This window comes from Syngnathus floridae, chromosome 6, assembly GCF_059516105.1.
Source record: "Syngnathus floridae isolate MCC-2025c chromosome 6, RoL_Sflo_1.0, whole genome shotgun sequence".
In the NCBI taxonomy this organism is placed as follows: Eukaryota; Metazoa; Chordata; class Actinopteri; order Syngnathiformes; family Syngnathidae; genus Syngnathus; species Syngnathus floridae.
In genome coordinates this window covers 18,106,525-18,120,516 of record NC_142418.1, presented here as the reverse complement: position 1 = coordinate 18,120,516, position 13,992 = coordinate 18,106,525, and the positions used below count along the sequence as shown (strand labels likewise).

Sequence of the window (13,992 nt, the reverse complement as noted above, 5' to 3'; positions counted from 1 at the left end):
AAGAACAGAGAAGCCCGTGAACGCTCTCCTGCGTCCTTTTGTTTTATCGGCTTCATAGAAACTCATTTGAAAATTTAAAAAATTGTTTACAGTTCACAGTACAGATGGACAGCATCTAACAACAAAATCAAGTCATCTAGGAGGACTACACTGGGAGAAGAAAAGCACACGAGTAATAAAACAGCATCATGCCATGGATGATATAGGATGATGGCTCGGCTGATCAATCGCACATTTAAAGCATCACGTCGTGTAGAATGAGATGGAAATTCAAGGTCAACATTTTAAGGATTAAACATTTCGGACAAAAGTCTCCTTGGAGTTGTTTGGCGTGTTTTTTTTTCTTCAATATGTTTGGCATCCGTGCGGCAATATTACCTGAGGCTTTTTTTTTTTTATCGGATTATGAAAAATGTCTTTAAAAGATTGATCCCAATGCACGTTATTTTGTCAATTTTTTTTGCATGTGTTTGTGCTTGGTGATTCCAAATCACATTTAGAGACTATACATAATTGGTCCAACAGTTATTTCGAATGTAAGAATGCTGCGTGACAGGCAGAACAATGAAATGCCCTTCTCTGCGAATCCATCATTAAAATAAATACGCTATGTATTTTGTGACTTTTTTTTTTTTGTGCCGTGAGATTTTTCTAATGTAAAATATGTGCCATGGCTCAAGAAGGTTGGGGGACGCCGGTAGAGTAATTGCAGAATAGCAGTGAATTAGCGCCACGTTGTTTAACATTACAACAACCGCTTACAATCTCAGTGACGGGTGAGTTGTTTTTTTTTTTTTTTTTTTTTCTGAGGTAAAGACAAAAAAAAAGATTTGGCGGAATCAAAAAGAAGAGGATCTTACAGGTTCTCAGCGGCTTGGCTGCTTGTAGTTTCCGTTGATCTCCTCGGAGATGTTGACCGCCTCCGCACCCAGCGGTAGTCTGTCACTATACTCCGAGCCAACCTCGAACTCCTCCTGGTTGGTCTTGGATGAAGACCCGGGGATGGATTCCGTCGCCACGCTGCCCTCGGCTTCACCCTCTCCCTCGGGGGCTTCCTCCTCCCCCTCGCCCATCTCGCTAGGGTCGAAGGTCTTCTCGGATTCCACGAAGGACGTCCTGCGATCGAAGTCCCCTGTCATTTGCTTCTCCATCTGGTCGGGATTGTGCGCCTTCATAATGAGCTTGTAGGTCTTCCCTTGGTATTTGTAGAGAAGGTGGCAGCAGGTGGCCCCCAGTAGAGGCACCGTGGCCAGGCCCAGGAGGAAGATGCTCACCACCACGATAATGAGGAGGGAGGGGATCTTCTTTCTGGTTGTGAAGACCACTTGGACTTGACAGTCTTGTCCTCCATAGGTGAGACAAAGAGTGTAGTTGGTGCCCGGGTGTAATCCGGTGAAGTGATATGAATTGACCCCCTCTTCAATGTTGGACCACTTGATGACAGAGTGTCCATTTCCGGTGTCCACGCAGATGTAGAGCATGTCCGGGCCGGGTTTCCCCAAAGTGGACTGGTAAAGACCGGCGGGTTCCCTCACCACCGTCTCGGTGTTGTCGCTTTGACTCAGGTGAAGGTTGGATTTGCTTCGGGCGAGCTGCAGCGGGTTCAGCTTGACCTTCGCCTCCGTCTCGGACACCTCCAGGGCGATGACGCCAAAATCGAAGGTGTACTGCTTGAGGTCGTCCAGGGTCATGTTGAAGGCGTGGTTGGAGACGTATTCGCTGCCGTCTCGCACGCCACACTTGCTGGCGAACACGGGGTCTTTGGAAACCCCCTCCTCGAGGGCGTCATCTTGTTTGTCTGAAGGACCGTCGGGCTTGATCTTGGTCCTATCCTCGCCCTTGGACCAGTTGATCACGTTGTTCTTGGAGTTCTTGGGCAGGGTGGGCTTGTTGTAGGATGGGCGGATTTTGTCCACCGTGGAATCCACCGCTGCGTGTTTTTTGCTCACCGCCGGGGACAGTTGCACCGTGCTCTCGGCCTTGCCCAGATCGTTCACCGCCATGCAGGTGTAATTCCCGTCTTCCTTTTTAGTCAGGCGAGGGACGACCAGAGTGCCGTTTTGAAAAACCAGGAAACGATCGTTGGTGGTCTTGTCGTTGATCGGCAGGTCGTTGACTTCGCCTGTGGAGGGCAAAGGGAACAAGAAGTTCTGATTCCCTGCAATCACCTCCCAGCTAACCAGCGGTTTTGGACTTCCCTTACTGTCACAGTTCAAGACCACCGTGGAGCCTTCAAGCAGCTCCGCGCTACCAATATCGGGCTGGAAAGTTATGGTGACCACGGGAACCTGACAGTCAAGTTTGGGGATTTTTGTAACCAGGACACCCTTCAAGTGATCCGGGGACTCGCATAGAATCGAACTGGCCTCGGGGATGGAGATCTGAGTCGTGGCGATCCAGTCCCTCAGCCACTCCAGGCTGCAGGAGCAAGAGAACGGATTGTTGGAGATCTGCAGGTGGGACATTGAGGACAGAGCTCTGAAGGTGCCCTGGACGATGGTGGTGAACTTGTTGTTATTGATGCGCAGAGAGCGCAGATCGTTGAGCTTGGAGAAGGCATCCCTGGGGAGGTTCACCATCTCGTTGTTGTTCATTTTAAGGAGCTGCAAGGCGGTGAGATTCTGCAAGTCCTCCCATGGGAAGTTGACTATTTTGTTGTAGCTGATGTCCAGGTTGCGCAGTTGGATCAAGGGGGCCAGCGTGTTGGTCTCGATGGAAACGATCTGGTTGTGGGCCAGCCAGAGAGAGGTGACCTGGGTGATTTCCACGAAGCTCTTGCTTTTCAGAGATTTGATCTTGTTGGCCGTGAGGCCCAACGTGGTGACGCTGGAAGGCAGACCCACGGGCACGGCAAGCAGGTCTTTGGAAGCGCAGTCGGCAACTTGGTGGGTTTGTTTGTCCAGGCAGCTGCACTGCTCCGGGCAGCAGTGCACTTTTGCCAGCAGCGTCAGCCACAAAGCCACGAGTGCCGCGTGTCTCGCCGCCATTTTATGCACCTGCAAGCAATAAAGAAAAACAAAACTGATTTGGATACGGCAACGCACATTACAGATTATTTGAATGAGAGAATTTCACTCGGAATACAGAACACAATTATGGGTTTCGAGACATAATTGGATAAATTTGACCCTTTTTTTTTTTTTGCACAAAACTAAAAAAAAATGGATTGTTCTGTTAAAAAAAAAAACAACTGTAACCCAATTTTGGCCAAAAACTGGAACAGATTGGTACTTGGGTCAACTTGACCCACCTCTGATTTTTGTGTGCAAAACCCAAACAGTTGGGTCAAATTGCCCAAAGTAGGAGATTGGTCCAATTTTTGACTCCAATTTTATTTGTATTGTATTTTCATTTATTTCTACTTTTGAACAGTTTTAAGAATGCACACGCAACCATTCACCATCACCTTTTATGGACAATTTGTGTTTTGTATGTGCAAAAAAAAAAGGTGCAACTATGCAAGGATGGGGAGAACATGCAAAATCCACAGAGCTGAGATTCGAACCTTGAACCCCTAAACTGTGAGACAGAACACTACTTCATACTGCCCATTTAAAATGTATATCAAATTTATATTTCATTAAAGCTCAAGCACAATTGAACACGAAACCAAAAAGATTCACATATCCCTATGACCAACATTTTCTTTCACAATTCATCCAACCTTTGCATTTTTTTTTCTTCCTTCAATAACTGGCTCGTAAATTAAATTTTGAATAGACTTACTGTGCAATGGTAACTTCAGTCCCGCGCCTCCTATCAATCACAGTTGACTTTTCAATCCAACAAGCTTCAAAAGAAGTCGAAAACAATCTCACGAGTGGATCAATTCACATGACTTTTGCAGTGATGAGGGCGATGGAGGCAACATGTTTTGGTCCCGGTGAGCAGTTTGCGGTCCGTGGGTGATTTCCCCCCCACTCTCCCTCTCTTTCTGCTGCAAGTGTCGGATCTTCTGCACGCGCGCTCCCGTCGCCAAGCAGCCAGCCGAGGCATCGTCGGGAGCGCGCAGCCTCTCCCACATCCCGCGCGCCTCTTCTCTATTAAAGATACAGCAGCTCCACGTCCTGCAACCAAATGAATAATTGACGAGCTTGATGATTAATTGATCAGTCAGACCTAAACATAATCTTTGACCTCATTCGGCTCGCGTGCAGTCCCCCCTTTGTGTCTGGATAGAAACGAATAGAACATTTCACAACAATATAGCGCGCACGCATAAGAGATGGATAAAAAGAATGGTATTAGTTTCAAAGATGCTGCACATGAAGGCCACATATCACTTTCGTGCAGTTCACTGTACAGTCTACAGAATGCCATTTTGTATGCAGGCACAGTACATTGCATACACAATCCAAGGAGAGTGAATACAAGATGATTAAAACAAAATCTGCTTTTACAATGATTCTTAACAATGCTGATCGGTCGAGTTTATTTGTTATATATAATTTTAGAATCCACTGCATGATTTTTTTTTTGCCTCATCTACACAAGAGAAGCAAAATATCAAAACACTTCTCAATGTTATGTCTGACGCAAAAATGATCATATTATTATTTACATGAAACCAGATTAAGTTTAATTTATTTATTATACAGCCGTATTGGTTCTGTATAAATATTAAGTGTAAACTAAATTTGTGGCCGGTGAGTTTGACTCCCTTGTGTTTTCAAGCGTTTTCAAGTTCTTTCAACCAACAGTGACATCTACTGTTGATATGGTGTTATTACAGCTGTCTATTTTTTTTAATGGTTTTATTATGAATCATTTTATACAGTACTTCAAGTAACAAATTTACTAATAAACATAATGTTAATTAAAACATTTTTAGTTTCAATAAACAATGGTCATAATAATCCCAATTTATCTTCTCAGATTTTGTATTGAATCAAGTGCGTAAAAAAAAAAATGGTTTCATAGCACTGCAGTTTTGTGCACTATTACAATCTGTGTCATGCGTAGGATTTACTAATACTACAGTGAGAGTTCTGTTTGTTTAAAACGATTTCAAAACAGACGTCTAGTTGATGTGAAGCTGCACAGTACGAGTTCTAACGTTATATAGGACGACAACGACCTCTGCTGTTAACAAATTTGAGTATTGTGACATAATCGTGCCACAATTAAGTCCCCCACTGACAAACATAATTGCAGCAATGCAGTATAGAGGCTAAAATACATTGACGTCATTTCCTGGTTGTGTCAGGAACTTCCGTAGTCCCAACATGTGTTGCAATCATGATAAGTTGTTTCAAGATTGGAAAGAAATAATGTGTTTTTGTTCAAAGTTTTTTTTATTTTTACTTCAGCTTCCTTCCTGTACTTCCTGTTCACAGGAAACAGGACAATTAGTTGCCCTAAACAGTGGTGGACCCCCCCAGAGATTCAAGGTCGATTTACGCCCAGCGGCCTTCAACAGAATCTGTCGTGCAGCGCCATATAAAATTACAGCTGATGATAGTGAAGCTGGAGAGCTTCTTCAAAGTGCTTAGTCAAGCAAGACTAGTCGAAATCCGATCAGCTAAGCTTTCCAAATGCAAGATTGCCATGACGTAGATGATCTGCCTTCCAATGGCGTTGCTATCACCTACTGTTTGTTATCCCTTTTTTTTTTTTTTGCAAGTTGAGCAAACATACATTTGATAAACATCAGGTGGGTCCCTCGAGGTTTCTGTGCGCCATCCTCATGTGACTACGTATGGAAACAACGGGCAAAACAAATTTGGCTTGTAGAGTGGGTGGGGACGTGATGCATAATCACATGCTGCCAACCAGCTATTTCTCAATTCTAAGTGACATTTCGACTGCTTTCTCATTGGTATTGAGCTAATATTAGTCATCGCAGAGGATAAAGAATATGGTACTGAGAGTACTTACCCACAGGATACAGAAAACACTTGCATGGACCACTTAGGTTCCCTGGCTTTTATTGTAACATAGAAGCAAAAACTTCATCTTTTCAACAATATGTTGACACTATCAGCCCAAACGAGATTTTCTGATTAATATTATGGTTGTGGAAAAATAATTAATAAGATCATCATCTCAGGGGGCTACCATTTTTGTCCAATATCGATATTGGCCAAAATGGATGATTTCATCGGCTTAATTCTAATTCCACACTTGTAATATGAATCAGAACACCATGTTTAGACGAGCGGTGCCACATAAGAACATTTTTGCATTTAGTTTCCCTTCAATAGATGTCATTTAAAGATTTCTACCAAAATGCAATTTGCTAATAAATATATTTTACAATTCATATGATTCTAAACATCTAAACAAAAATATCCAAGCGATAGTGCAGTAAACATAAGTAGTTGAAATAAAATCGATAGAATTGAGAAGGTTTTCAGTAACAAAGGCTGTCTTATTGCACGTTTTACAAAGGCCTCCTTGTCCGTGAGTTGTTCTCAGGAGAGGTAGGTAGGTGGGTGGGTGGGTGGTGGGGGGAACAAAACAAAGAGATTCACCCAATCTACTCGTCCGATAGGCTGGAAGAGAGCCAGACTGCACTGCTCCTTGTGGACTAAACCACCTGTCTCAACATGTGCGAGACTCACTGTTTGTGAACAAGAACTCCAGAGCACTCACTCACTTTGTGGATGAAGCTGAGGGCACAGAGGACACACATTCAAACACAAAGGGATTCCTTCAGTTTCACCTTTCAAATATCACTTGCAAAATGCTAGACTGGCATTTCTGTCGCTGTCAGAACAAACTTACACCGCTCGTCGTAGTGTTTAGGCTACTTAGTGAGGTACTTGTAGAAAATGAATTAGACACTGGAAGAATTCATAGGTCATGTGTTGTGTTAGTGTTTATCGTGTAGTGTCGATTCATGATCTTGGCCATTTTTTTTAACCATTCAAATTTGCCATGGTAGTGAACAGCAGTCCTCTTGATAATATGGTCACTTTTCTTGAAATAATTTGGAACACAAGAACAAAAACTTTGGACCGCTAAAAGCACAGAATTTTGTCCTGGCGGATCTAATCTTGGTTCACTATTTTGTATTATTATTATGTATTCTTCGGACTCTATCATGAGCTATTTGTTGAACTCTTTGCGGAATCTTAGTGGGGTTTCTTTTTTTTCTTCTATCATGCGTTAAGATGCTACAAGCTGGCACCAAAGCCTTCTCGAGTAGGAAAGTAGTAGCAGTAGTAGTGAATAAAAAAAAGACAGAAATGGAACTTTCTTTTAGCTTTTTAGCTGGTTGGATGATTATGAGGTGAATATGTTGCAGCCGCATTCTCACTCAGTAGTTCAGTTTAAAAGCAAGGCAAGGCTAAGTCCGAGAGTGATCCACAATGTCTGTGCTACTACAGCCGATGCTTTACCTCGCTCGCCCTTGGTACGTCGGCCATCTTGCTCGGTGAGATGATATCTCTTCACCACCTTGACGTAGTCCCTCTCTTCCGAGACGCAGTCATAGTTGCCGTAGCTCTCGCGGGTCATGGCGGGGATGAGGTGCAGGCAGATGGAGTGCATCTGGAGGCAAGGGCTGCTCTGGTCTCCGTGTTTCCACGTGTAGACGGCGTGGTAAGAGTCAATGGGACACGACAGGTAGAAAGGGACACCCATGGGCACAGCGGGCAGAATCAACAAATCCTTGTCTACGGGCAATGCGGCGTTTCGTCTGGTCCGGTTTACTTGATTATGGTCTTAAAAGGGCAAGACCAAGTGGGAGAAAAGAACAATGGCATTATGTGGGAACTTGCATTCCCCAATATATTGATAACAATAATCATGCCCAGTAATGGACATAATAAAAATAGCCTTTGCTTTTTGTAGGCATAAAACACAGGATGAGAGAGAGAATATTAAAAAGTATTTCTAATCCCTACAGCAAAAATGAGGCTGTTTGAAACACTTCCTGGTTCTTTTTCTTCTTTGAACAGTGTTAAACACAATTGTGTGCTGCTTCCGAGTGGCCAAAAGTGGAATTACATCCCCAAATAAACTGAATTGAGTTATATAGGGACAAATAAATATATCTGCAAAATAGCGGGACCTGAACCCGTCATGGTATTTAGTATTTGAGTACCTGATGTGGTTGCAGAACACACGCTTGTTCTCCCATCAACAATATTTTGAATGCCCTCACTGTAGAAAAGAAAAGAAAAGAAAAGCATCCAACCTTTAATTAAGGAAATATTAATTCTTCGATGTTTCAGACTTACGGGACAGTCGGGGTGCATCCAGAATTAGTCCAGGAACAATAGGGGTCCCGAGCCAGAACACAGTCCGCGCAGGATTTGTTATACTCATCACAACTGCGGAGGTCCACCACCGAGATTTTCTCTGCGAAACTCACCACCAGTTTTTTCTAGGCGAAAACAAAAAATGTGTCAACTTTAACAATCCAACAGAATACAAGAGCTTAATTGGAAATTCTGCTCATTTTCACTTAAGACTGACACACAGGTACTCATCTAACAACATTTCCACCATTGTGGGTGTTTTACATGCTTTAAAAAAACCATTAAAGTCACGTGAAGTTGAAACAGGATAAAGAGCTCGGGAGTACACTCAAACCCCCGATCGAAAACCAAAACATTTACTGAAAAGCACTTAGTAAATATGCACAGCTAGCTCATAAAAGATTTCAAGAACAGCAACAAATAGTTTTTATTGAGCTGTACCTTTTTAGAGTCCAGTTTCATCGACTGTATGCTGGACTGACTTGGGATTTCTGTTTGGGAGATGATGAAAGGTTCCGATCCGGACTCTAAAATTTTATGGATCTTCCCGGAGTCTGTAGGATGTGATAAGCATCGCAAAAAAGTCAAGTGTGTCACTACTTAATCATTTCAGTTGCAAATTGACTGCAGTGCAAAAAGCTTATTGAAACACAAAACTAGTAGTGAGGACTGAGGGACAGGATGTTTTCGGCAAACAAAACAAAATTTGCCAAAGAAAGGACTAAAAATAGTCCAACAAATGTATTGTTATGCGACAAACAGGATGTAACCTACCAGTGGCCAGCAACAGAACGTTGTAGGCGCTCAGGTCAGCCGTCTGGACTCGGTCCACGACTATTTTGGTGTAGTTATTGTTGCTGACGTAGAAAGGACTCGTGTGGTGCACAGTGTGGACCCAGTCGCTCATTTCGGGATAATCTCTCACCACGCTGACGGTGGCTAGCGGCAGTAGGCGGCTGTTGCGTACGCACTGAAACAACACAAGACGTATTTTTTCGTAAACTTCACCTCTTCTCGCTAGTAAGCTGTCTCATCGCTCAAAAGTGATGAACGCCTTAACGCGAAGTTGGAAACCACCCTTGGTGAGAAGTGGTGATGCACACAAATAATTATAAACCTTCCATGTTTTGTCAAGGTGACACAGCTCAACCACATGTGATACATGCCAGCTGAAAATAACACTTACAGTTCCTGGCCTTGGTTCTGGAACAGCCTTGTCATAGCCCTTGAAGGTGGAGTTGTTAAAAATGCCTTCAATAGTTTCCACGGAATAAATACAGACTGCAGTGGCGTTCCTGTGAAATGAATAGGAGGAGTCAAATGTGAATAAAGTTGATTGTGATGTAGCGTGACAAAACTTGGAGGGACCGTGAGATGGTCACGTTTTGTTGTATTCACCCAATTATAGTACAAGTAGATTTTTGGGGAAAATTTCAAAATGAAGACAATTTCAAAAGTGCCCGTCATATTTGGCCCCCGTCACATGACATCACGTGACGCCTACGGGGGCCAGAAACGTGATTAATGCGGCTGTCAGAAACCATAAGCATTGCTTCATGTATGGTCACGGGTCATCTAAATTAAAAGTCCAATGTTTACTCATCGTGCTTGAGTAATACTCGTGGGAGGGAGTGAGCCACAGCAGAAGAGGCTGCACCACCCTGAATCTTGAAGACATTACATAACTCCACTCCTCAATTTCTCCGAGTGTTATTGATACAGGGTTGCGCTGAATTTCCTTCGAAATTTCATTTCAGATGTTGTTTTCACTATGGAGATGAAACAGGGATGGTCTGAGGAGGTTAACCAAGGTTTATTTTCCCTCATCCAATATAGAATGCATTGGCTACACAAAGTTATTGTCAGGGAATTTCTATTAGATATATATTATTTGTAAAAATAATAATCATCTATTGACAGCATTATTGAAAGTCTGATTAGTTTGATATTTTTTTTATGTTGAAAATAATCATCATCAGCAGCATTATAATGATTGATTGTTATTGTATAATGATGTATTACTTTTAATCATTGGATTGATTCATTCACAATATGATACACTATTAAATCCTAATCATAAATGATTATTATTCGATTGTATATCAATAGCTTAACATTTACTTTTATTATTCACAAAATAGAATATTAATTAGTTTATATAAAAAATAGGATACTATTCTTTTATATAATAACAATTATGACATTATTTTATTTTGCATTCTTAATAAAGAAATATACAATTACTGCTACTACCATATTGTATGTATGTTACCACAATAATTCTCATGCAAGTGTACCTAATGAAGTGACCATCGACCAACCGATGACGCACCGTACATTCTGCAGAAGGACTAAGTCATAACCTTTACGTAGAGCTTATGTTAGTCGCCATTTAGAAATGCTGAGTTCGCATTTGGTGTCATCCACTTTGGGTTGCTACGCAATGAAAGAAAGGGAAAGTGTCAAACCAGCTGCTGGTGAAGAGGGCATAAACCCTTGCGTCCCGCCAGTCTGGGGCGTGCTGCACGTAGACGTCCTGCAGCCGGTTGAAATACAGGGACTCTTCCGGAAAGCCGCACACCAATCGAGCCTTGAGAAAAGATGTCCAGGTGTTCTGGAAAAATCGCTTTGATCCGCCTTCATCAGTCTGGAAAATAGCAAACAAAAGGCTGTCATGTTTTCCGGCACGGCTGTGCTGCTAAATATTGTATGTTGAAAAGAGATAGATGCAAATTGTGTTATTGAGTCTCGGTAATTGTTCTTGGCGCCACAATGAATGCCAACTCATGTTACCTGACACTGACAGCTTTCTGGGAAATAACGTGGATAGAAATCTGATTTTCCCCTAATGTCATCTGAGTCACAGGTCTATTGTCCAAGGTACCTTACAAACTCTGGCCACTCTGGAAATCCACGGATCAGCTTCCGGGTTTTGGTCAGAGTTCTTTTCGCGGAAAAAGATGTAGATCTTTTCATTTTCGGGGTCGTCTTTACGCTTCACCCAGGAGGCAGAGACAAATGTGGGCTCTGTACGAGGAGGACATTGATACTGATGAGTCAAAGTACAGGACATTAAGAGCAGGTAGGCTTATCTGATCCAGATTCCCCCAAAAACATCAAAAATAAATACTAAATAAATACAAATAATAATAATTTCACGTTATAATCTTTTTTATATATGTGATAACGTTGCAGCTATTGATGCTAATTATTAGCCTGTCTATGGGATTTCTTGTGTTAGAATTAAGCTAGTGGGCGACAACGTTTGTATGGTTGCTTTAAATCAAAAGCAAAAGTGTTGTTGTTGGATTTGTCTGAATAATGACACTGCTGTATATAAATCAGAATTAGAGATTTAAAGGACTTTTGTAAGCAATTTACCTGAGACCCAGCTGTCGTACATCCAGACTTTGCCTCTCCTGCCTGCTATCCTTCTGAACTGCAAGGAGCTTCCATCCGTATCCAGCGGTGCGGCAGCGTATAGATCGCCCTCTAAAATAGCCAACACAAAACCAGGCACCGGCATGCTATTATTAGGCACCTTTTACAGGGATTCCACATCACATTCTCATGCCTTGAAGAAACACGCAAGAGGTGCCACTTAACATACCAACTGTGAGGGACACTGCGTTCTGTGTGTACGAAAACGGTGAGATTCCCGTCCCTTCCTGATGCGCAATCGTATCAGTGGCCTGAAAGTGGAACAGCACAAAGTCAACAGGATGTTTGTCACATCAAACAAACCTTAAATTGACCACAAAGTGGCATTTAATGGCTCCTGCACTGAGCCCATAACAACGGCAGCAGATGTGTCGATGCACTTACAGAACTTCCAAGCTTCCAACAGTGAGGCCTGTGTCCGTTGGTCCCGCAGACAAACAGACTGTCCCCAAACTTCTCGATGACAGTGATGACATATTCGCAAGGGCCCTGTGCAGCAGGCATCTTATTATTTCCACGCACCACACATCATTCGAGACATTTTCATGGTTACCAACCTCTTGCCACGGCTCTTCCCCCGTAGCCTTCAGGGGGATTTCCTGCATGGACATAAAAACTAATGAATGAATTTGCAGTGTCCACAAATGGAGGTTTGTGTTGCTGTTAAATGACACACATTTTCCTTAAATGGCACTTAAGAGAATGGCTTGTGGAATAATAGTCTTGATGAATTCATTTTAAACAGTTGCAAGTGACGAATAACAGAAAGGTTTCCAAAAGTCAGCCATGATGAAGCACTGAGTGCGTCACAACAGAGCTACTAATCCTTTAGGGCGCAATCGAATTATCTCTTCTACTGCATCAACGCCTCTGAGAGTGTGAGCTGATGGGCATGAAAAAGTGCAGTGAAAAGAAAAAGCGGCACCCACCTGAGCAATTTGATAGCGATCCAAGTCAAGCTGGAACACAAAGTTAGTTCCTCCTACGTATGTCTCCCCGGAGTCCTCATGATAAAATAAAACTGTTTGGTTTTGATAGGCTGGGTGGACAAATTTTCCTCTGATGACATCTGGAAGATAAAGCAGTAACAATATTTTCATTCAAGGATGTGAGTGAAGGTCATCACAGCATTTTGGAAAACAGTACAAAGGCCAGCCACAATATTAGGCACACCTGCACAACCACACAAATGCAACAGCTGTGTCAACAATTGTGCCTTGGCAAAGATCAGCAGAATGCGAACATTCGCCAAGCTTAAACAGTTCAGTCGGATGAAAGTCCTTCATGAATATGTTTGCATTTATAAACATTCTTAAGATTCCTGGAGAAAAATGTAGAAATGGAGAAGAATGGCGAAAACATTTGCTCAACACCAAACAGATCATTATTGATCCAACAATGTTTGTTATTGATAAATTTTTTTAATAAAAATAGGGTCAAAATATTGGGAACTTTTCTCAGCGCTACTTCACATAAATAGAACAAAAATGTAAATAGAATTTCACTGCTGGAGTTTTTTTTTAATATATCTAATAATGTCACATTGTGGCTACTGATAGCGAGGCATTTCTTTAATTACTCAACTCTACTTTTACATTTGATTATCATCATCTCATAAAGGTGTTTAGGTTTACCTTGACTCAGAAGTCTTGGGATATTCTTAGATCCAAAGATTGGCGTGTCCTCTGAGCTGACGTGGAGGCGACAAAGAAAATACGGCAGAAAATGCAGCAAAAGACTTGGAATCAGCTTCATCTCGCATTCATCAGTGATCCAGCGACTGACTCTCATGCACGCGAAAAACCTAATTTCTATACTCAGCAGTGACTCACTCACTCACATACGCCCCCTGCTGCAAATCCAGCAAGAGAATGTTAATGGTCCTTTAAAGTAAACTACTTAAGAGCCAGACTAACCAAAGACTGAAGTGGATGTTAAATAATAGCTGATTTATGGCAAATAAAAAGCTACCAACGTCCTAGAAAGGCTTTCATGTCATTTTTATGCGTTTGTGTGTAGCCAATACCATTTGGAGGAAAGCGCGAATCACGTGACCCAATGCGATGCGTGGTTTGAATACGTTAAAACAGACATGTTTTTTTTTTTACAAGCCAACTCCCACATATGATGAACAGTTCAACCTAAATGTAGTTCAATACCAGACCATTTTTAAAAACTTTGTAATTATTACGATTTTAATCATCTATTTAATCCGAACGATACCTTTTTTTATGTCAAACGACAATATACTATATTTTGCATTAAACATGGCCACTAAGTAATAAAAGAAACCGCTTGCCCATTTTTGCTAATGTAAATGATGTATTAGGATTTCTCCTTCTGA

At 42.1% G+C, this 13,992-nt stretch overlaps 2 protein-coding genes across 3 annotated transcripts; both read right to left on the bottom strand.

Annotated features, from left to right (window-relative positions):
• Positions 1–781: 781 nt before the first annotated feature.
• On the bottom strand, positions 782–4,136 carry islr2 (immunoglobulin superfamily containing leucine-rich repeat 2). The gene is made up of 2 exons (XM_088378816.1): positions 3,727–4,136; positions 782–2,996 (listed from the first exon to the last, which is right to left on the bottom strand). Exon 2 carries the CDS (start codon positions 2,985–2,987, stop codon positions 867–869), a length of 2,121 nt encoding a protein of 706 aa, XP_088234942.1. The 5' UTR covers positions 2,988–2,996; positions 3,727–4,136; the 3' UTR covers positions 782–866.
• Positions 4,137–5,910: 1,774 nt separating this feature from the next.
• sema7a (semaphorin 7A (JohnMiltonHagen blood group)) lies at positions 5,911–13,670 on the bottom strand. Of its 2 annotated transcripts, XM_088378737.1 has the most exons (15): positions 13,283–13,666; positions 12,578–12,717; positions 12,206–12,247; positions 12,033–12,137; positions 11,818–11,899; positions 11,589–11,699; positions 11,092–11,234; positions 10,676–10,854; positions 9,394–9,502; positions 8,982–9,177; positions 8,649–8,761; positions 8,187–8,332; positions 8,051–8,109; positions 7,344–7,667; positions 5,911–6,611 (listed from the first exon to the last, which is right to left on the bottom strand). In XM_088378737.1, the coding sequence occupies exons 1-15, from the start codon at positions 13,437–13,439 to the stop codon at positions 6,595–6,597; spliced, it is 1,923 nt and encodes a 640-aa protein (XP_088234863.1). In that variant the 5' UTR covers positions 13,440–13,666; the 3' UTR covers positions 5,911–6,594. The 2 variants fall into 2 exon arrangements, with proteins under 2 accessions (XP_088234863.1, XP_088234862.1); XM_088378736.1 differs by lacking the exon at positions 5,911–6,611 and having other exon boundaries at positions 6,618–7,667; positions 13,283–13,670.
• Between the last annotated feature and the right edge of the window lie 322 nt (positions 13,671–13,992).